The following is a 24,144-nucleotide window of genomic DNA, read 5'->3' on the forward strand; positions in this document are numbered from 1 at the left end:
GAACCAAATAAGTTTATCTTGGTCTCATCAGACCACAGGTAATCCATGTCCTCGTTTTCAGCAAACTGCGGACTGTCTTGTGCATTATCTTTAGAAGAGGCTTCCTTCTGGGATGACAGCCATGTGATGCAGTTTGCAGCGTATGGTCTGAGCACTGACAGGTTGACCCTCCACACCTCTGCAGCAATGCTGGCAGCACTCATACATCTATTTTCAAAAGACTACCTCTGGATATGGTGCTGAGCACGTGCACTCAACTTCTTTGGTCGACCATGGCGAGGTTTGTTCTGAGTGGAACCTGTCCTGTTAAACTGCTGTATGGTCTTGGCCACCATGCTGCAGCTCAGTTTCAGGGTTCAGATTTAACACACCTGTTCCCCATTTGCACCTGAGACCTTGTAACACTAGTGAGCCACACGACAGCAGGGAGGGAAAATGGCTAATTGGGCACAATTTGGACATTTTCATTTAAGGGTGTACACACTTTTGTTACCAGGGTTTTAGGCAATAATGGCCGTAAGTTGAGTTATTTTAAGGTGACATCAAATTTAGTGTTATACAAACTGTAAACTGACTACTTTACATTGTATCAAAGTGTCATATCTTCAATGTTATCCCATGAAAAGTTATAATAAAATATTTACAAAAATGTGAGGGGTGTACTCACTTTTGTGAGATACTGTATCAACAGGCGCACTAGAGGGGCAACAATCTGACAAGGCCCAAGACATGAATGGTTTTACAGATGGAGGACTGACATTTTTTTTTCTCAAGAGCATAGAGAGAAAGTCCAAGAAAGGCAGAACACCTCTGTGGCACGATGGCTTGGTTCATCCATCGCCAACAGGTTGGACCTCAGTGATACAGGTCCAGATCTAGAGGATCCTCCTGGGCATCCGCAGTCTTTTTGAGAATTTCCCCTCCTGTTGTCAGCAGGGCTGACCTGGGACAAAAATTCTCCTGCACTGACAGACATGCATACAATAATTTAAATACACTTGTCAGCCGCATCATTTTTTCCACTTTGATTTTCGAGGTGTCTTTGCATTCAGCCCTCTGTAGGCTGATAATTTCCGTTTCCATGATATGGCATCCTTTCGTTTATAACACACTACCCAGTCCATAACATTACATTGAAATCTGATGTGTTATCAGAGTTTTCGTTTAGTTTCTTTTAAATTAAAGACCACATGTGGTGCCTGGTACTTTTTTGGCATTTCTAAAGGCTTTTATTCAATGCAGTCTGTTCAGCACGTGGTCAGAGTCACATAAAAATAAGAATGCAACACATCAGACAGTCTTCTACTTCTTTCAATCAGGTTTGTTAAGTGGGATTGTTTTATATTTGTGTAACCACTGATTGCTACAACCATGAAAAGTTTAAGTCCTTGAGCATTCACAAGATTATCAGAAAAGTTGACCTCAGACCTTAAGGTCAAGATCACTGAGATTCAAATTAATCCAAGATATTAAGAAGATGCATCTATGGTATCAATTCCAAAACCCTAAGTGATTTTCTTCTTGAGTCATCTCATTCACAAGATTTTGAGAAAACCTGACCTCTGACCTTGAGGTCAAGGTTACTGAGCTTCCAACTTTACCCTGATTTTTAGTAGAAACACCAATCCTACATCTCCTCGTTCTCACATCCACAAACTTTGGTCGCCCACCTGGTTGACCATACCTCATCAGCCTTTTATAGCTGAGGGGTAAAACACAAATACTGAGTCATAGCTCAAGAAGTTGTAACTGTTCAAATAATATTTTATTTTATTAATCAGGCAAATTAGTGGCTGCAAAGTTCCCCCCCCCAAGTAAAACGAACTAACAGCCACTACAAATATACAAACACAGCCGATGGTCAAAACTGATTTAATGTCAATGTCCACTTGTGCCATTTATTGATTTTAAATTTCAGCAGTGACTTACATCCAGCAACAGGAAATGGTATGATGCAAGCGCTGCATCATAATAAACATAACAAATTTCCCACGTGTGGGACTAATAAAGGTTATCTTATAAGAGAAAGACACAACACTAAACAATGCAAACTTAAAATGCAGATTTTCTTGCGTGACAGCTTGCTGTCATGCAGGTGACTCAAGAGGACAGAAGCAAGTAGAAGAATTTTGGTTGGAATAATGCCACGTGAAAGTTACAGAAAGATTGTTCTAAATTTCCAGTGAGCAAGAATACCAACTAATGTATAAAAGGGGGAGAGCAGTGAAAAGAAGGCTGGGTTGTCATAAGGTCACTTGTCAAATCTAGGATGGGTTTACCAGGAACACAGCTGTCGGGACTATAAACAGTCCATGGATTTTCAATGCAAATGCAATGGAAAAAACACCCATCTGTGATACTGGTAGGATGCAATTAAGAAACCCAACCTTGTTTGATGCTGTAGCCTAACACACAAACAGGCGCACTTTAGAGTAAAATTTGGAGTAAATTTTACCTATAAAAACACGGGGCACTTAAAACCGGCACTGGGGTTACAATAATCTAATGCTCGAGACAGTAGCAAAAACGGCTTGTTCCAACTTTCTTTTGTTTTTTTTGTTTAGTTTTTTTATTTTACCTGGCATGTGACCCTACAGTACTCAACTGAAGACAATGTCTGCATTTTCCAGATCATAATGACAGTAATTTATGAGAATCCTGTGGATAATAATACTATAATCAGTAGAAAGAGTCCAACTTCATGCAACAACAAGAACAAGAATTGTTTCACAACAAAAAAAAGAAAAAGTATTTAACAGATTAAACGGAAGAAAATTCACAGTTATGTTTCTTCTCACATTCATACGTTAAAGACTGGACATGCATGCAAGATTGGGTCAAAGATCAACACGGAGCAAAAGCTTTTTTCCTTTGCTTGTGTTCTACAAAATGCTTCTCTATTCATTCACAGCTTGTGCTGTTGCATTAAAGTTAGGGGAGATTTACCATTTGGCTGATGTGAGAAATGTGAGCCTTGTACCCTACCTGGCAGGTCAAATGCATTTCAGAGGTAAAGACAGACTTTGAACCGTATACATAGAAATACATAAAGTGCTTCTGTCAAAATAAACAAACAATAAAAACAGTACAAAACGGTTTTCAAAAAAGAGGTATCAAAACAATGCACTTGGGGGTGTGGAGGAGACTGGTGTCTGCTGGACATCAGAGGATTCCTGCAGGACAGACAAATGAGCTGGGGATTCTTGCTTTAAATAAAAAAGATGTTCGAAGATGAATGGAGGTAAGGAGGGGTAGTCGAGTGGCTTTCAACCAAGGATCAGGCTGGACTTGCCCCCCGGGGGGTTTCGGCGGCCAGATGGTAGTCCTGCACAGGGTTCCTCAGCCTGGGGGGCCTCATCTTGCTGCTCTCGAACTGCTTCAGGCTCAGCAGCGCTGTTTTCTGAGCATCAAAAGACAGTTTACAAAATAAATAAGGAAATGTTCCCTTATGACTTCTACTTGAAAGCACAGTCTGTGTGTCAAGTTTATCGTGTTCACTCTCTAAACAAACTATGAATGCCATTGGATGTGGGTGTTTCCTGTTGTTTTCAGTTTACTCTCCATTTCAACTCAACTGCAGATAACAATAATTTGCTTCTCCTGCCCTGTTTTCAAATGAACACTAAGCTTGAAAGTTAGTTTGCTTTGCACATATTTAGTTTCCCCTGGTAAACTGGTTCTACAACTCTAAATTCAAGCAGACCATTAAACCTTATGTATAGTTAACTCAGGGAGGCAGACTGGGGGAGTCAGGGGGAATAATAATATTACCATGTCAGTGTTTCTTTTCCTCTCCTTTCTGTGTATGTGTTGTAAGCATTATATTAAAACTGACTTGTATAAATGTGCCAACAGTTTGGGTGCAGGGAGGTTTCGAACTAAAATAACAATGATGTGATCAAGAAACATGCTCTTACCATTTTCACGTACAGAGATATCTCCATCCTAATCAAGATAAGCAGAAAAGAAAGGATGAATGTTTGACAACTTCATAAAGGAACTTTGTACAACTGTTTTGATGGAAAAACGCACATTCACAGCGCAGTTCAACAGCACTAGTTACAACCCAAGTGTCATTTGGTAATTTCTCAAAAGGAAGAAGAGGAAAACATTGATACTTTAAATAGTTTGGACTTAAGCTGTTTCTTGGTGTTTGTTTGGCCTTAAGTTTCACTTCCTTTCTCTGTGCATCTCATGATCTGAGCCTTTGTCTTACTGTGGTGGGCGTGTCCCCCAAGTGACTGGTAGTATGATTTCCTCCTCTCCTCAGGGGGGCCGATGGCTCTCCACACAGCACACCTGTTGGTTTCCCGCCTAGAAGAGGAATGAAATATTGGGAATAACGAGAAAGACAATCCCAATTTAAATAAACACGTATTATATGTGTGTCTGTGTTGAGCTGTTTCAGTCTGGACTGCAGAGCTGGACAGACAGGCAGACACACATATGGGACTATCCCTTATCACTGCCAGCATGTCTCAAGAACTGTGTTTTAATGATCCACCAGTGGAAAATAAAAAGGCATCTCAAAAAAACATCACTGAATAACAACATCTGAGAATTGGTGCATTAAAACTTCTCTGAGGCAATGAGACCCCGGAGATTTAAAAATACCCCAAGCCGAGCCAACTGTCAGACACGCCTGACTGACACAATCCTCCACACTTCGTTCTTCACAGATTTTCTACAAAATCTAATTGAAAAACAAAACAAAACAGCGACACCTAAATCAGAGAGCATTGATCGATGCAACCAGATGCAAATATGTAATAAATGGCCTGATTATAAGCAGATAAATGACACATTTTCAGTTTCCCATGAAATATTTGCAAGTAATAAATGACATTTGTGAGGGCAGGAAATAACAATCTCATGATAGAAGCTATTCAAACAGCTGCGCACTGACTGGACTCCTACATATGACCTTCCAGTTTTAAATTGTGCTCTGGGGAAGTTTGACATTTCTTCAGTTACACTTTCGCACGAAATGTCCGTCTTACAACAACCATTTTCACACTGAGGTTAATTTAGATGCGCAGTCATGTTCTCCTGCGTAGGCCACTTTTACTGTGTAGGCCATTTCCTTTTCGCCTCCAGGGGGTTTCTGGTTCATTCTCAGTACCCTTATTCACAAGCCTAACAGCAACGCATGTGTCTGTCAGTTTCGGTATAAATAACGGCTATTCAGAAATACTGTCTATCAACACATGATTGGGGGTAGAGAAGAAGGCCAAAAAGGCAAATTTACATTTTTATAATTTGTTCTCACGGAAAAAAAGTGGTCCTATTCTCCAAATCGACAACAGCTTAATGTGACATTTCAACTACGTAATATGAACTTCTTAAACTTTTCAGTATTATTTTTTTTTGCACATTTATTATATCAGATAAAAGGTACCAGCTTACCGTCATCCCATTTTATAACATATTCTAAAGGACCAACTGACTTTTTTGGCTGAATGAATGCCTGCAAATCCTGCTAACATCACATCTCTCGGTGTCACCGGCACCGATGCTGGTGAGACGGCCATCAGTGCTACTCCGCAGCCACCTAGTAGATACACCTGTGGTATAAATTCGCCTTGTTCTCAAGTTATTGCATTCACAGGATTTTCAGAAAACGTGACCTTATGAGGTCATGATGAACTAAATCACCCTGTGCACCACTTAACTGGATAGTCAGCAGAGCACTTTCTCTAACAGACTGAGCTCTGCTGCCACAAGGACAGATGCTTAAACATTTTACTGCCATTTGTTTTTACTTTCCCTAAATATGTAAAGGATAAAATATTTGACACACAGAGCTGTTTGTCTTTGTACATCATGAAGTCATGAGTGAGTACTCTAGCGTTTGGGGGTTTAGGTCTGTGCCAATCAGTGTTGGGACTAACGCGTTATTAAGTAACGCGTTACAGTAACTACGTTATTATTGTGGTAACGAGCACGGTAACTAGTTATTATGCCAAAATCAGGAACGCGTTACTCGTTACTGGGATTTAGATAGGGTCGTTACTCGTTACTTCGTGTGGTGGCTATCGCGGAGCTTCCACAGATTCAGTAACATTAGCAAGTGGTGGAGGCAGCAGGTGGATGAAGGAAAAGGGACGCAGAAGGAAAAGAGACCCGAGGCGGCCGCCGGTCCAAGTGTGAACTGAACTTCAGGTAAGAAGTTATGACCTGCAGTCTCTCTGGGTCAGATATGAACCAAGTTTAGGTGGAGTTTATTTTCGTTATTCTGACTTTTTCCGTACTGCGTGCTAGCTAGCATGACGGAGTTTCTATACAGCTGGGTGGGTGCTATGAAGTTAATGATGTTTAACTTTATTTTGTTCATAAGTTATTAGAGTTGCCAACCGTCCCGTCTGGTATTCAGAGAAAATATTACGCGTTTCTTATTGAGGTGAAAAGGAACAGTTTGTCCCGTAATTCAGCTACAATGAAAAAGGCACAAAGCTGGAGTTACTCTGTGTCTTTACGCTGCACAGCTGCCTCTTCTCTCATTCTCCCCCTCCCTCTCCCGTTTCTACTTCAATCATGAAAACTGATCAGTGATCAGCTGATCGTCTTTTCTCTCTTGTGTGTTTATCGCCCACTTTGCGCAGAAAGAGGAAACCAGCGGATGTCGCGCTAAACAACAGCAGCACGTTTAAGCTTGATCAGCTGTTGTTAGAATTTATTTAATATTAATTTCTAGTATCAGCTGATGTTTGCTGGAGCCACAGCTGCAAAAAAGCTGCTGGTCATGATATGGTTTGGTTATCTGGTGAGAGGGAAACATGAAGATGAAACCAGGAGATGTCCTTACTGAATCATCAGAGCTGAACAGGTGATGGAGAAACAGGTTTACCTTTTAGGTGACATGAATGAGTTGAAGGGAAGTTATGAACTGTTTCTGAGAGACAAATAACACCAGGATCCTTTTCTAAGTAGCCGACAGCTGGTAACTGTGCAGGGGCGGGTCTAGCAAAGTGTTGCCAGGGGGGCAGGTAGGGCATTAACAGGGAAAGGGGGGCACAAAGAAATACTTTTCTTTCTTATTCTCATTTAAAATGTCTAGCTTTTAAAAAATAATTATCTGAATCTTACAACAAACGATTGATAGATTGATGCATATATACCATCAAAACAGTGTACATCACTGTCACAACAGTGTTTGTTTTCATTCAAAGGCTTTATGATTTTCCCTATAATGGTGGGCCAGTCTCTAGTCAAAATGCCCGGGATGATTTTTTTTGTCCCAGTCCAGCTCTGTATGCAGCTCATCTGCAGTCTGGTGTTACCTACATCTTCCTATTCGGAAGGCAGAATTTCCGAGTTCTGAGTACAATCGAAAGCACCACGACTGCAGTTTTTGTGTTGGATGTAAAAGGCGCACATGACGCTGTGACGTAGGCTAGAATCATGGCAGCAGTCAATGACGGTCCAGGCGTGGGATTTCTCTCGTGGAAATATGCACATTACTTTTCCTTTCTATTGGTAGGTGGCACAGTGCACTGTGGCAAGTAAGCAAGCTAGAAGATTGGCAAAGTTATGGAAGCAACACATTAACAAGAGAATTCTGAGTAAAACCAAAGTTACTTTCCCTAGTAACTAGTTACTTTGAAAGTAACGAGTAACTTGAAGTAACTGAGTTACTTTTGAGAGAAGTAACTAGTAATGTAACTAAGTTACTATTTTAAAGTAACTTACCCAACACTGGTGCCAATAAGAACATCTGGCTCGTACACGCATTACTGTGTGTGTACAGCAGATGCAAAATAATACACTGACGCAAGCACTGCTATTAAAAAATAATTTTAAGCATTTTCATTTTTAAGTACTTGTACTATATCCTACGCATAATCTACAGGGTAATACTGCACATTTTATTTCAAATTACACTTCCACCTGTAATTTCCATAGTTTGAAGAGTAACTTCTGTGTTAAAATTACATTTACTGCTCACTTTTTATTTTTAGCTACACTTTACTGGTATTGTTTAGGTCCCATATTTTGCTTTCAGAACTTTCTTAATTCTTTCTGTCAGAGATTCAACAAGGTGCTGGAAACTCAGAGACGTTGATCCATACTGATGATATGTAGTTGCTGCAGATTTGACAGAAATCCATTATGGAAATCTTCCGGTTCAGCACAATGCAAAGACGCTCAGGTGAATGATCAGGCAATTTGAGTACAGTGAGCACATTGTTCAAGAAACGAACATGAGATGGTTTGAGCTTTGTGGCATGGTATACTATCCAACAGGAAGCAGCTATAAGAAGATTAGTACATTGTGGTCATGAAAACTTGGAGCATTGTCTGCAAAACTATTCAGGTAGGCTGCTGCATTCAGACACTGTTCAACTGTAGGGTTGTAGTGATTCATCGACACAGTTCATGACGCTGACTTGAAAAATTGTCAATATGCAATTTTGATGTTGATGCATCATATTCTAAAACCAAATAAATATGTTTTTATATCTGCAATACACTACAGGAAGATATGGGGGCACTATCTCTCTCATGGTCTGCTAAGACTGAGCTTAATACTAACAAAGTAGGAACTCCAGCAACACTTGAGGGAAGATGAACAACTTTAATAATTGACCAACGCGTTTCGGCTTGTGACCCTGATGAAGGCCCCAAGCCGAAACGCGTTGGTCAATTATTAAAGTTGTTCATCTTCCCTCAAGTGTTGCTGGAGTTCCTACTTTGTGAATTCTTTCATCCTCTCCATGCACCTTGGAAGCAGGTGAAGTTGTGCCAGAAAATTTTTTTTTTGCTTAATACTAACAAAGAAAAATGCAGCGAAAACAACGGTGAACCAAAGAGAGGAAATCCCAAATAGTTGTTTCTGTTTACCTGGATCTAGCGTTTTCAATGAGAGACAAGTGGAATAATGGAAGAAGATCAAGACAGAGACTTCTGTGTGGGTGAAATTTCACAAAAGACAACTTTTCCTCCACAGCAGCACCACTGCAATGTGCGGACATTTAAAATGTCCACACACTGGTGTCACGACACGGCATTTAATCTGTTATTAGACTCAACTGACTTCTCTCAAAATGTAAAAGCACCCACCCACCACTTTAATCACACTCTAGATCTTGTTTTAACATATGGCATAGAAACTGACATTTAATAGTGCTTCCTGAAAACCATCTCCCGTCTGATCATTTCCTAATAACATTTAAATTTACAATAATAGATTACACAGCAGTGGGGAGTAGATTTAAAGTTAAAGAATATAATCCACCCACTGTTGTAATCTTCAATGCCCTGTACCAACACAGAGCAGAGAAGCTACCTGAACGCTACTAACAGGGGTCGATTATCTTGTTAATAACTTTGCCTCCTCACTACCTATGACTCTGGCTACTGTAGCTCCTGTGAAAAATAAGGCCTCAAATCAGAAGTACTTGACTCCCTGGTGTAACTCTAAAACGCGCACCTTAATGCAGGTAACTGGTAAGCTGGAGAGGAAAAGGTGTTATACAAATTTAGAAGGTCATCATTTAGCTCGGAAGAATAGTTTGCTGCTTTTTGAAAAAGCCCTCTGTAAAGTTAGAACATCTTCACTGATTTAAGAAAATAAGAACAACCCTACTTCTTCACAAAAAATTTAACCATTAGAGAAAAAATGACTCATAATCAACTCATATATGTAACATTATCCACAGCTACTTTCATACCATTGATATTTAGAGTCTTTTTCTAATTACTTCCTCCAAACCATCAACATGTCTTTTAGACCCCATTCCTACAAAACTGCTCAAAGAAGTCCTGCCATTAATTAATGCTTCAATCCTAAATATGATCAACCCATCTCTAATAATGGGCTACCACAGGACTTCAAGCTGGCAGTAGATAAACCGTCTCTTGACCCTGCTGTCTTAGCTAATTATAAGCCAATCTACAACCTTCCTTTCATCTCAAAAATTCTTGAAAGAGTAGTAGTCAGATCATCTGCAGAGGAATGGCTTATTTGAAGAGTTTCAATCGGGTTTCAGAGCTCATCACAGCACAGAAACAGCTTTAGTGAAGGTTACAAATGATCTTTTTGTGGCCTCTGACGGTGGACTCGTCTCTTGTCCCGCTAGACCTCGGTGCAGCGTTTGATACTGTTGACCATAATATTCTATTAGAGCGAGCAGAGCACGCTGTGTGTATTACAGGTACTGCGCTGCAGTAGTTTGTATCATATCTATTTAAAAGACTCCAATTTGTTCATGTAAATGGAGAGTCATCTACACAAACCTAGGTTAATTCAGATAAAACTGAGGTTATTGTACTTGGCCCTAAAATTCCTAGAAATATGGTATCTAACCAGATACTTACCCTGGATAGCATTACCTTGGCCTCCAGTAACACTGTCATTTTTAGAATGTCATTCATTTTTCCCCAGGATATGTCATTCAAAACAAATATTAAACAAATATGTAGGACTGTTTTCTTCCATTTGCACAACATCTCTAAAATTAGAAATATCTTGTCTCAGAGTGACGCTGAAAAACTAGTTCATGTATTTAATACTTCCAGGCTGGACTACTGTACTTCATTATTACCAGGATGTCCTAAAAATTCCCTGAAAAGCCTTCAGTTAATCCAAAATGCTGCAGCAAGAGTACTGACAGGGACTAGGTAATTTCTAGAATCAATTCGTTTCCGATTCAGAAGGTCCCGAATTGATTCGATCCACGGTTCGATTCGATGAACATTACCTGATGCTGCTGAAGTGAAGCAGAGCAAAGTTACAGAGGTTTTATTACATGCACAGCTAAGCATTTTGCATAATTTTAAAAAGTTTAAATTTGTTCAGTAGCCTATTTAACTGCAGAAATGAAGCTTTCTTTTCAGAAGTAAGTAAAAGGAAAAAAAACAGCGGCCGACAGCACTGTAAACAACGTTAGACTGGTGGGTAATAAGCAAGCAAATAATGGAGAAAACTGAGATTTTTAGATGGGACACTGTTCTTGAAGTACACTAAAAGAGACAGAGAGCTGTGCCTGAAGTGAGATTTTATCGTGCTGGAAGCGAAACAGCAAAAGTAAGAAAGGGAAAACAAGATATGTGAAGCGAAATGTGAAGCGTAGTTTGGATCTTCTTTTGCTGCTGGTTCGGTCAATATTGTTTGGAGAGAGATAAAAACCTCCAGCTTCAGAATCTAGTGCAAAAAAGGGCGTAAACACAAAGCGCGGACCCGCCGAAACATCAGAATCAGTGAGCTGTCGGCTTTCAGCCCGACTGTGTCAATGTCGTCGGGTGAGAAAGGCGACATCTCACTGATTCTGATCCGTCGGCGGGTCCGTGCTTTGTGTTTACATCTTAGTGCAGAATCTGTGTACCTGCTATCATTTACTATTTTAGCTGTTTGGTGGTTGTTGAAATTTTGTGAGGTTTAACCTGAGATTCTGGCGTTTTGGGCAACAAATTTAGATTTAAAAATTGATTCAGGATTTTAATGAATCGATATCACGTTATCCAAGCCAGAATAGATTTTAATCGATAAATCAATCACCAAAACCCACCCCTAGTTTGGATTTGGGACACAATATATGAGGCGACTGTTTTTGTGATTTGGCGCTGTATAAATGAAATTGAATTGCATTGAATTAATTGATTAATCAAAAATAAAATCATTTGCAGATTAGCCGACTGCCAAAATAATCTTTTGTTTGCCGCCCTACTCAATTGGTACTAAGACACTAAAGTGTACATTCCACCACCAGGGTAAACCACTGACACAAGTCATTATTTATCCAATTAAACTAGCCTGGATGGCTAAATACACTGATTTGCTATTATGTGATTGCCCAATTAGATATTTGTGTTAATGCACAGTCCAACAGGTGTACCTAATAAAGTGATCATGAGTTCTGAACATAGTGAGCACAAAAATGTGTTTTATTCAGATAGAGTGCCTGTTGCTTTATTTCCAGACAGTCTAGACTTGGCAGCATTCATGACGCCACAGGATTACAATAAATCCACTTCTGAGAAAGAACAAGGAAGCGTTTATGATAATTAGTTTATGTGAATATGTACTTTGAGCTTATAAAAGCATGCAATGGAGACCGTGACATAAAACAACTGAAAATTTGACATTTGGTCAATGAAAAATAAACAGATAAATTTATTCCTATTCATGCTATTCCTATAGTCTTGGTATTTTATGGAGTTGTTATATCATAGTAGTAACATTACTTGTTACCTAAAATAAAAATTTGTTAGGTAATTTGTTACAGTACTCACTGTAGCACTTTTGCTTTACTCCATAATATTTTCTGAATTGCATTTTCACATAATTACAAGCCCAAACAAGGGCACAAATTACTACTCTAATGAAGAGATACACAAGCTGTTTCTTTAAGATTTAACACAAAGACAACAGCAAAGTTAAACACCAGCCCAGAGAGTACTTCGCAGCGGTGGCCAGTCAACTGTAGAAACAGCCACAGGTACGAACTAAGGCTTGAATGCTATAAAGGAGAAATATAAGTAATGCAGATATCTCCACTTCTAAAAAGCTGTAAACTACTCTACCATTTTCCTTCTCCAAGCACACCAACTGGAATCAGCTGACTGTGCGGAAGTATGTGAAAAACAATTCCATGTTTGATTTTTTTTTCCTTTTTAAATCAGTCATTGTGGAAATAATTGGAAAAAAAAACATGCTTGGCATTCATTTATTAACCTTTTGATTTGTAAATATAATGTGATTACTGAATTCAGTAAAATAACATTACATTACTGTGTTAAACAGAAATGTAATGTGATCCCATACCACCCCACGTGTCTCTGTAAACACATAAATCTCTTACTCTCTCTCTTGTCTTTGACAAACATGCTGTGGCAGTTGCAGATCAGGTTAGGTAAGTAAGCAGAAAAAAAGAAACCTGCTCAGTGACTGTGAGTAAATCACTTCTTGAAAGGAGAAGGAAAGAAATATACTTGAGCCTGCTAATTCGAAGAAGACCTTACTCTGCTTAATCAAAGTTCAAAACAACTCAGGACAAGTGTCCCACTTCTCAAAACACCAAAACACAGAGAAGTAAAAGAAGGAACTGAAAGCTGGGACTTGAGTGAATTATATCCAGCTTAAACTTTCAGAACAAAGAGAGGACTATTACTTTCAACCACTCAATATGAGAAGTAAAAAAGGAGGAAGGAACTGTGTGGAAGCTTTTCTTGCATTTGGTATGAAATCATACAGGACTTTAAAGATCCTGTAGGTACTATAGTATTACTCAAATCTTTATTGTGTGGCTCAGAAGATGAAAAGATTGTTAATACTAAACTACTCTCTATTGTTAAGTAAATTCCCCCATATATTAATAGACCCTTGAACACTTCCTGATGTAGGCTTCCTGATGTCAGCTACTTTCTTGGTGAAGTGTATTTTACACTGATGTCATCACATGGTTATTCATGTCTCTGGACTTTCCACCAACACACCATTGTATGTGATACTTCCTACCACTTTTTTTACAGGCCTATCACAACAGTGTCTATCTTAAGTTGCCAAAAGGTATCCAGAGGCCAATTCCCCAAATGATAGAAGGATAAATTTACTAATGACAATTTATAATATATTTCTAACATCATACATTAAAAACTGTTTCACTAGAGACCCTGAGATCTTCAAATTTACAGTAGACATTCAGTACTGAAGAGCCATTTTTGTAGCTGTATGCGTAATAGACCTATTTTGTAAGATGTACTTTTAAAATTATGTTGATGTTTAAATAATTTATTTTCTTTTTAGGTGTGTCTCATGCTCATTTGGGGAAAATGCTCTGGAACAAGAGAAGCAAATAAAAATTGCAATACCTAGCATCATATTTACCTCATGTCTAGTTTCATTTCCTTTTTTCTGTGTTTTTTTTGTTGTTGTGCATCAATCTACATTTAGGAAAGTACACTTAAGGCCAAAAGTCTACATACCATTGTCATGTGCATGAATGTCATGGTAAGTTTGGTTTTCTATCATTTCGTTGAACTTCTTTTTTTCAGGATGGAATCATTGTACAGCATACATCTTTAATGATTTATAAAAATACAAGAATTGGGTGCACAAGTTTTCATTTGTTTTGGACTTTCTCTAATCCATTTAGAATGGCCTACCCAAAGCCCCGACCAACCCTTTTTAACTCTACTGACGATTTGTGAATTATGCCTAAAAGCCAAGTCTGTGCCAGGAAACCAACCAATTTAAATGAACTCTATGAGCCAAAACAAGCGGTCAAAGATCCAGCCAGAATTATGCCAGAAGCTTGTTAATAACTACTAAAAGCATCTGGTTGAGGGCGAGGTTTCTTGCTAAGTGCCATTTAACCAAATATTAGTGGGTATATGTATACTTTGACCATGTGTGGATTAGAAAAAAATCATAAACAAATTCAAAGTTGTGCACCCCATTTTTGTTTTTCAAAATCATTAAAGATCTATGCTGTACAATCATTCTACCACAATAATATTTCAAAGAAATCATTAAAAGACCAAACTTACCATCACATTCATACCCACAACTGTATATATTCAGCACTGCAACAATAAGACTTATTAAACCATGGTGTTCCAGAGGTTTCTACAATGAGACAATGACTATTTATTTTCAGATGATGCAGATGATACCCGGATGTATATATCCATGAGGCTAAATGACACAAATCAATTACACTCAACAAAAATATAAACGCAACACCTTTGTTACTGCTCCCATTCCCCATGGGATGGACGTAGAGACCTAAAATTCATTCCAGATACACAATATAACCATCCCTCCCAAACAGTGGTCACAAATCAGTCCAAATGTAGTAGTGGGCACATCTGCTATATTGAGATAATCCATCCCACCTCACAGGTGTGCCACATCAGGATGCTGATCTGACATCATGAGTAGTGCACAGGTGTACCTCAGACTGCCCACAACAAAAGGCCACCCTGGAATGTGCAGTTTTGTCTCACAGCAAAATGCCACAGATGCCACAAGCAATGAGGGAGCGTGCAATTGGCATGCTGACAGCAGGAATGTCAACCAGATCTGTCGCCCGTGCATTGAATGTTCATTTCTCAACCATAAGCCGTCTCCACAGGCGTTTCAGAGAATATGGCAGCACATCCAACCGGCCTCACAACCGCAGACCTCGTGTAACCACACCAGCCCAGGACCTCCACATCCAGCAGGTTCACCTCCAAGATCGTCTGAGACCAGCCACCCAGACAGCTGCTGGAACAATTGGTTTGCACAACCAAACAATTTCTGCACAAACTGTCAGAAACCGTCTCAGGGACGCTCAACTGCATGCCCGTCGTCCTCATCGGGGTCTTGACCTGACTCCAGCTCGTCGCCGTAACAGACTTGTGTGGGCAAATGCTCACATCTGATGGCGTCTGGCACGTTGGAGAGGTGTGCGCTTCACGGATGAATCATGGTTCACATTGTTCAGGGCAGATGGCAGCTGAGAATGTCCCAGTTCTTGCATGGCCAGCATACTCACCGGACATGTCACCCATTGAGCATGTTCGGGATGTGCTTGACCGGCGTATACGACAGCGTGTACCAGTTCCCACGAATATCCAACAACCTCGCACAGCCATTGAAGTGGAGTGGACCAACATTCCACAGGCCACAATTGACAATCTGATAGACTCCATGCGACGATGTGTTGCACTGCATGAGGCAAATGGTGGTCACACCAGATACTGACCGGTTCTGGGTCCCCGGACCCCCAATAGCGCAGAAAACTGCACATTCCAGGGTGGCCTTTTGTTGTGGGCAGTCTGAGGTACACCTGTGCACTACTCATGATGTCAGATCAGCATCCTGATGTGGCACACCTGTGAGGTGGGATGGATTATCTCAATATGGCAGATGTGCCCACTACCACACATTTGGACTGATTTGTGACCACTGTTTGGGAGGGATGGTTATATTGTGTATCTGGAATGAATTTTAGGTCTCTACGTCCATCCCATGGGGAATGGGAGCAGTAACAAAGGTGTTGCGTTTATATTTTTGTTGAGTGTAGTTAAGCTATAGGTATGTCTTAAAAAAATAAAGGTCTGGATTGCTTCTTATTTCCTACCTCTCAATTCAGACATTAGAAGTTATTGTACTCCATCTTAACAATCTTCGGCACATGTTGTCTAACCAGATACTTACTCTTTAACCTGTAGTCATTTTTGATCAGAATATGTCCTTCAACACGCACATTAAACAAATATGTAGCACTTACTTCATTCAGCTTGCGAAAAAAAAGTCTGAAATGTGATGCTGAAAAGCTAGTTTGTACATTTAACACTTCTAGGCTGGACTTTTGTAAATCCTTACTAACAGTCTGCTCTAAACGCTCCCTGAAAAGCCTTCAGTTTCTCCAGAATGGTGCAGTGTTCTGACAGAAACTATAAAAATAAACCACTGCTGTTTTCCCATGGTTTTATGTTCTAACAGAGCACTTCACTCTCAGAATGCAGGCTTACTTAAAGTTTGTAGTTTTTTAAAAGTAGAATCGGGGCAACAGCCTTTAACCTAACAGGTCAATCTACTATGGAACCAGCTCCCAGTTTGGATTTGGGACCCTCTCTACTTTTTGATTAGGCTTAAAACATTCCTTTCTGGGTCAAGTTACCCTGAATCATTCTTTAGTTATGCTGTAATAGCCTTAGGTTACTAAGGGGGTTCCTGTGATCTACTGAGTATTTCTTCTTCACTCATTGCTTTTCATTCCCTGTTCGTTTATACACCACTCCTGCATTTAATATACTGTAGTTTGGGTTTGTTTGTTTGTTTGTTTTTTTGTCTAATATTACAGGGTCTTCATCCTACAATAAAAAATTACTGCTATTGTGAATTGGCGCTATAAAAATAATTAATTAAATTAAAAAGGCCATTCTGAACATTTTCATTTTAAACAATAAACCCTGTGCTTTAACAAGGAATTGAAGCAGTCAAAACTACACAAATATTCAAGATTTCTGCAAACTTGTTGCTTACGAGACAAACACTTTTGGTCCAATATATAATCACGATCTTTTGGGAAGCTAACCTGCTGTGTGAACTATCATGACTGGAAACAGATTCTGGATACATTTTCTAAATAAGATGGCTATGGCAAATTGAGCTGTAGGTTTTTTGACAAAAGCAACATATGTGCAGATGTGATGCAGATATTACCTGGTGGGTTGTTCCTTCGATTAGCATAAGGGTCTTCTGGCTCGGCAAAAACGCTAGACGCCATCTTGTTTTTCCGGACAGGCGGCTTCTCCTCATCTGCACCAAGCGAAATGTTGGAGCCACCACCAGGAGGGCGCAAAACCCTGGAAAGAGAGAGACTCTTCTGTTTCTTCTCACTTTTCTACCAATATTTATATGTATTTATTAAATGTTATGCCTTAGAATTAATGCTTCGCTTATACTCATATCAATAAAATTCAGTGAATTGTGTTTTGGCTCGTACAACAATGAGCATCCCAGTGGGGGGAGTGTAAATGGCCTGTATTTATATAGCGCTTTACTAGTCCCTAAGGACCCCAAAGCGCTTTACATATCCAGTCATCCACCCATTCACGCACACATTCACACACTGGTGATGGCAAGCTACATTGTAGCCACAGCCACCCTGGGGCGCACTGACAGAGGCGAGGCTGCCGGACACTGGCGCCACCGGGCCCTCTGACCACCACCAGTAGGCAACGGGTGAAGTGTCTTGCCCAAGGACACAACGACCGAGACTGTCCAAGCCAGGGCTCGAACCGGCAACCTTCCGATTACAAGGCGAACTCCCAACTCTTGAGCCACGATCACCCCTATGTGTGTAAGAGTCACGACTACAGTTTTTTATAATCAACTAAAACAAAACTGAAAACTAACATATTAGGTTCATTCCAAGAACGGAACATGGATCCCTTGGGCAATGAGCAGGAAGGTCAGCCAAAAATAATAATCTGCCATATGAAAAATGCGGATCTCCCTGCTGTGGGGACACTGACAATGACGAAACAAATAAACGAATAAAAAGAAAACAAAATCACTAAACCGAAATGAGCAAGCTCCATTGTGAAACTAACTGAAACTAAAAATTCTTAATGAAACATAAAGTAAAAGTGAAAACAAAACTAGATTAACCCAGTAATGAATCAGACAGATTTATTATACTAAGCGATGGGTTTCTGTACATCTGCCAGATTTTAAGTGGTAGAGAAAGAAATGTAAATTACTAAATGGCTAAAATTTTCTTTACACCACATAACCTCACAACTCAGTTGCTGTTTAGAATATCATACACCGAGACAGACTTGAGAGATATATCTATCAAATAAATATAACACCTGAAACCTCAGATCTATAGATGTGATATCATGGTATATGAAGAGTTTAATTCATAAATACAACCATGTTCAGTATATAATTGGTGCAAACCCCCCCCCCCCAGTCTATTATGGGATTCTATTAAAGAACTCTGGGTAATGGGCAGTGGAAAATCTGCAATATATAAAGTTATTGCACTAAAGGTATAATCTACATTTATCTGAAAGTAAGAACAGTATTGATAAAAATAAACAAGCAAAACTGGAAAAATATAGTTTTAGAAAATAACAGGAGCCGTTTCAAATCAATAATGTATGGCATGTATGGTGCACTAAAACAATTAAATATGATAATGACAATAATTATTACTAACCTGTGATTTATGTGATACATTATACTAGTTATGCTTAAAAATGGAGTAGGCTATTTAACAGTGTTAAATATGTGGATTGTACTTTATGCACAGGTGTGGCATATGCGTGTTTATGGTTTGTGTATAAATGACAGGTGTCAGAATACCTTGATTCTTCAAATATTGTGAAAGTAAATATTTTTTAATCCTCATATCTCCTACTGCATTTTGTATTACCTAACTTATAACAGCTGCGAAACTATATTAATACAATGTATTATGAGCACCTTTTAGCACCAAATTAATTCCAGCTGATGTGCCTTATACAGATGTGCCTTATACATGGGTAATTGAGACTATATAATTGAGGAAACTTAAATTTTCTATGCTGTACATGCAGCAGATTTTAACAATGTTATTTTGGTATACGTTTCCAAAAACACTAAAGATAACAACAGTTTGTGTTTTTACAGCGTGATGATGATTAAAATATGCTTTCGTCCAAGTGCACTGTAATTATGGTGCTACTGAATTTGCTACAATAACCATATAACTTTCTGAAAACTCATTCGTTTAAATAGTGCTCATTTATTTTTTTATATTGGTCTTAAATCAGATGTTCATTGCATCTAATAAACGAATACAATACACGTGGAATTCAGTGTATGGTCTATATAATGTCAGGTGTGGCCAGCAGTAACATGGCCCTCGCCTCAATCAGACCATATGCAAGACAGACTAAAGCATGTCTTACTGCACCTCCGATAATAATCTCGCTTCCCTGATCAGAAATCTGCGGGAACCCCACCCAGCTGAATGAATATATATTTACTCCCCTACGTTTTCCAAACAATAACCACAAAATACTCAAGCAGGAAATGCAGTACAAACACACGAAGGCATAAAAGGCCTCGGAACCACGATTAGTCTGCATCAGCTCGCTAAGCATCCTCTCTCCACAAAAGGCAGCGGTACAGACGTGTTGTCTTGCTAACTAACGCTCACGTTCGAATGCTATATCCGGATGGGCAAAATGGGAAGGCGTGGTAGCAAGCTTTATAATTGTATCGTCGACGGCTTTACTTTCAAACTATGTCTAGGCGCCTTAGTAACAATTACAGGCAGGGGCAACAACAAAACGGTCGTCTATTTTTCTCCGTTAGCCTGTGTTTCGCGTTGGGGTAAAGTCAGAGGATGCTGGACTTGTTGGCTTCATGGTGGATGGCTAACGGATACACAGAGGTCTGAAAGACGCCTTTTACCTGGAACTGCTTTTAGCACCGGGCTCCATCCCTTGAAATGTCGTAGTAGTCGTCATTTTTGCACAAGATGTCGTACAGTATGTTAAGCCTATCAGTATGCAACCAAACTACACTCTCATAAGCAGTATTTCACCACCTCATCACTATCCACCCTAGCTGGTGGCTCCCAGTCAACCTGCTTCCAGTCTGAGAGGACCAGTGTAGAACTAAACGACGAAAGAGATCTCACTTCCGGCTGTTGTTTCAAAATAAAATAAGACAACTGTGGGGAAAAAAGGGGCTGCGATTCTGTGGTTCAATTAGCTCACGTGAAACTGTATGTTAGTGTGCTTAGGGATATAAATTTTGCAGCTGAGGAGTTGCTCTTTGCTATCTAACCATTAACAAAAATGACACCTTGAATTTAAGTGTGAAGCCAATTTTCATATTTCCGGTTTTCTCTGATTAGAGCTGGACCGTATGTATATTTTGAATTTGTGGATTAGAGAAAATCCAAATCCAAAATATCTTCAAATTTGCGCACCGATTTCTTGTTTTTTAAAGTCATTTAAGATGTATGCTGTAAAATATTTCCACCATGGACAAAGAGCAGTACAAAGAAGCCCGAGGATGCGTTAACAGCATGCTGACTGTTCACTTATACATAATTTCTTCTGGGATTAATAAGTATTCTGATTCTGATTCTAAAAGCCCCAAACTACCATGATCATGCTCATGGTGAGTGTATGTAAACTTTTCACTACAAGTGCACTTCTCCAAATTTTAAGGGATGTATAACAAAATGTCCCTAAATGAGGAAATGAAGCATGACAGGAGGTGACACACAATAAGATAAATTCAAATTCAACACCATACGAAAAACATCTCATACAAAAGATGGATATTAAACTTACTCAGAGCTATTGAAGTGTGAGTCACTCTATCTCCCTAAACAGGACCCAGTAACCATTACAGTGGCAGACATCCTAGCACTGTACAGCACTAGGCCCTGACATGATTCACACCTACTCCCTAAAGAAGTTAACTGCATTTCATGAGCATCTTGCAGCATAAATGAACCAGCTGTTAATGGATGAAACACCCAGAATGATTAACTGAAGGCCAGACATTCCTGAAGCCCAAGGATCCCAGAAGGGATTGGCCCCATCCATCTACCAACCAGTAACCTGCTTCAGCAAAAAATGGAAGTTCCTGTCAGGCATCATAGGAGCTAAGATTAAGGTTCAAGGTTCATTATTTGCCATATGTGCATAAATCAGCAGTCAAGGCACATTGGAATTCTTTTGCTCTCTCAGTCATACTAAGCATGCTTGAAAAAAATAGGCAAAAATAAATTCAATTCAATTCAATTCAATTTTATTTATATAGCGCCAAATCACAACATAAGTCGCCTCAAGGCGCTTCATAGATACAGAGAAAAACCCAACAATCATATGACCCCCTATGAGCAAGCACTTTGGCAACAGTGGGAAGGAAAAACTCCCTTTTAACAGGAAGAAACCTCCGGCAGAACCAGGCTCAGGGAGGGGTGGCCATCTGCTGCGACCGGTTGGGGTGAGAGAAGGAAGACAGGATAAAAGACATGCTGTGGAAGAGAGACAGAGATTAATAACAGGTATGATTCAATGCAGAGAGGTCTGTTAACACATAGTGAGTCAGAAAGGTGACTGGAAAGGAAAAACTCAATGCATCATGGGAATCCCCCGGCAGCCTATGTCTATTGCAGCATAACTAAGGGAGGATTCAGGGTCACCTGGTCCAGCCCTAACTATATGCTTTAGCAAAAAGGAAAGTTTTAAGCCTAATCTTAAAAGTAGAGATAGTGTCTGTCTCCCGAATCCAAACTGGAAGCTGGTTCCACAGAAGAGGGGCCTGAAAACTGAAGGCTCTCCCTCCCATTCTACTTTTAAATACTCTAGGAACAACAAGTAGGCCTGCAGAGCGAGAGCGAAGTGCTCTAATAGGGTGATATGGTACTACAAGGTCATTAAGATAAGATGGGGCCTGATTATTTAAGACCTTGTATGTGAGGAGCAGGATTTTGAATTCAATTCTGGATTTAACAGGAAGCCAATGAAGGGAAGCCAAAACAGGAGAAATATGCTCTCTCTTTCTAGTCCCTGTCAGGACTCTTGCTGCAGCATTTTGGATTAGCTGAAGGCTTTTCAGTGAGTTTTTTGGACATCCTGATAATAATGAATTACAGTAGTCCAGCCTGGAAGTAATAAATAAATGAAATAGTTTTTCAGCATCACTCTGAGACAGGATATTTCTAATTTTAGAGATGTTGCGCAAGTGGAAGAACGCAGTCTTATATATTTGTTTAATATGTGCATTGAAGGACATAAACAAGACAACACAAAACTAATATAAATTGTAAATTATAAAGTATACCCCCTTTACAAGAGGGCTGTACCCTGACTCATGCCCACCTTGATAAACCGTAGGATGGTGGTCTCATCAGCGTATTTAATGACAAAGATGTTATCCTGGGTGGAGACACAGTCATTCATATACAGGGTGGAGAGTTTGGGGCTGAGGCAACAGCCCGCCGAGGACCCTGTGCTGACTGTAAGCGCAGCAGACGCTCGTCCTCCCATTCTCACCACCTGTGGTCCATCTGTCAGGAAATCCAGAATCCAGTTGGGAGTTGGGACACCAAGGTATGTCAGCTTCTTGGTCAGCTTGCCCGGACGCATGGTATTGAAAGCAGAACTGGAGTACAATAAAAGCATCCTGCTCTACATTCTGCTACTCTTCAGATGTTGCAGAGTGTGGTGTAAGGCTATTGCTATTGTGTCATCCACTGATCGATTGGGACAGCAAGAAAACTGGAGCGGATGGACAGTGTCCGGGACCATGTGGTTGATATGTGTGAGAACCAGTTTTTCTAGGCACTTTATGGCAACTGGTGTGAGTGCCACTGGCCTGAAGTCATTTAGGGTGGATATGTCCAGTCTTTTGGGGGCTGGTATGACTGTGGAGGATTTGAAAATGCATGGGACTAAAGCCTGGGATAATGACAGGTTGAAGACATCAGCAAACTTCTTCTTCTCTTAACTAACTGAAGCCTTTCATTGAACTACCAAAAAACACTAATTGGTACTCTCTTTCTAACCAGACACGTGGCAGCACTTGGGCTATAATTTTGTTTGTATTTAACAAAATAAAAATGTAGAGATGTGTACACATTAGTTTTTGACTGCTAGTGAAATTTGTTTTCTTTACAAATAACTTTCACTGAACTAACACACCCAAACTCTCAACATGTTTGTACTCTCTGCTCATAATGTCTTCATATTAAATAAGTTTCTGCTTTTTAAAGAGCTTACTTGAACATTGCACTCAACAAAAAACATATACTTCCTAACAAAAAAAGGAACTTCAAGGGCCAAACTGCAAAATTGAATTTCTTCTTGTCAACATACTGGCTGCAAGCATCCCATGGGCTGCAAATTTGAGACCCCTGTTCCAGATGAATAGGCGTAGGACTCAATACATGGGCCCAGAAAGGAATTGAGAGAAAAAACAGAGAAAAAACACCATGCTGCCGGAACATTGGTCAGTCTGGCCTCAAAAGTGACTACTCTGCACAAGAGTAGTTAGAATTACAATTACAAGAAAGCCTATGACACAATGAGTCACAAATGGACATGAACAATCAAAGGGACCCTGAGAACAACACTAGAGGCCGTCTAGTGCAAAAGTACAATTGCAGGATTTACCAAGACCTGAACCCTCTCAGCCATATCATTCTTAAGACTGGCTCCAGATACAGACAACAGAATGGAGCAAACGTTAACCACCTCCTCTACATGGATGACCTCAAGCTGTATGCCAGCCACGAATGAGACATCAATTCCTGAGTAAGATCAACAGCATCATCATCGGAATGCCATTCGGACTGGTTAAGTGCAGTCAGATGGTAAATAAAGAGAAGGAACATAGTGAGAAGCAAAAGGACTATTATTAGAAAGCAAGATTGAATATATTGAGGACAGTACTTTAGAATCCCCCAGCAAACTGGAGCCATAGAGACCCGTGGGAAACTATGAAATACCTGCAGTAAGGCCAGTTCTGAAAGTCAGCTGAATGGAAAGAACAAGATTTGCGTCCAGCAGACTGTAGGGATGACAAAGATCTATGTTCAGAAAAGTGTAGTGTAGTCTAGGAACAGCAAAGACGCTGCGCAAGACTCAAACTCCAAGGCATCTGGTAGAGGGACTAAGCTTGAAGAATAA

The 24,144-nt window shown here is 39.8% G+C and overlaps 1 protein-coding gene across 1 annotated transcript; it reads right to left on the reverse strand.

The window, feature by feature from the left end:
* Window positions 1–1,871: 1,871 nt before the first annotated feature.
* Window positions 1,872–20,119, reverse strand: jpt1a (Jupiter microtubule associated homolog 1a). Its single transcript, XM_004539287.4, has 5 exons — window positions 19,904–20,119; window positions 17,156–17,298; window positions 4,217–4,314; window positions 3,918–3,945; window positions 1,872–3,400 (listed from the first exon to the last, which is right to left on the reverse strand). Exons 1-5 carry the CDS (start codon window positions 19,957–19,959, stop codon window positions 3,267–3,269), a joined length of 459 nt encoding a protein of 152 aa, XP_004539344.1. The 5' UTR covers window positions 19,960–20,119; the 3' UTR covers window positions 1,872–3,266.
* Window positions 20,120–24,144: the final 4,025 nt, after the last annotated feature.

Source organism: Maylandia zebra, linkage group LG6 (assembly GCF_041146795.1).
Source record: "Maylandia zebra isolate NMK-2024a linkage group LG6, Mzebra_GT3a, whole genome shotgun sequence".
Taxonomy (NCBI): Eukaryota; Metazoa; Chordata; class Actinopteri; order Cichliformes; family Cichlidae; genus Maylandia; species Maylandia zebra.

Excerpts from the sequence above, each read along its gene's own strand:
- jpt1a (XM_004539287.4), bottom strand. The coding sequence starts at position 19,959 with ATGACGACTACTACGACATTTCAAGGGATGGAGCCCGGTGCTAAAAGC. Across the intron at positions 4,315-17,155 it reads TCGAAGGAACAACCCACCAG|GCGGGAAACCAACAGGTGTG; the intron begins GTAATATCTGCA and ends TTCCTCTTCTAG. Across the intron at positions 3,401-3,917 it reads TATCTCTGTACGTGAAAATG|AAAACAGCGCTGCTGAGCCT; the intron begins GTAAGAGCATGT and ends TTTGATGCTCAG.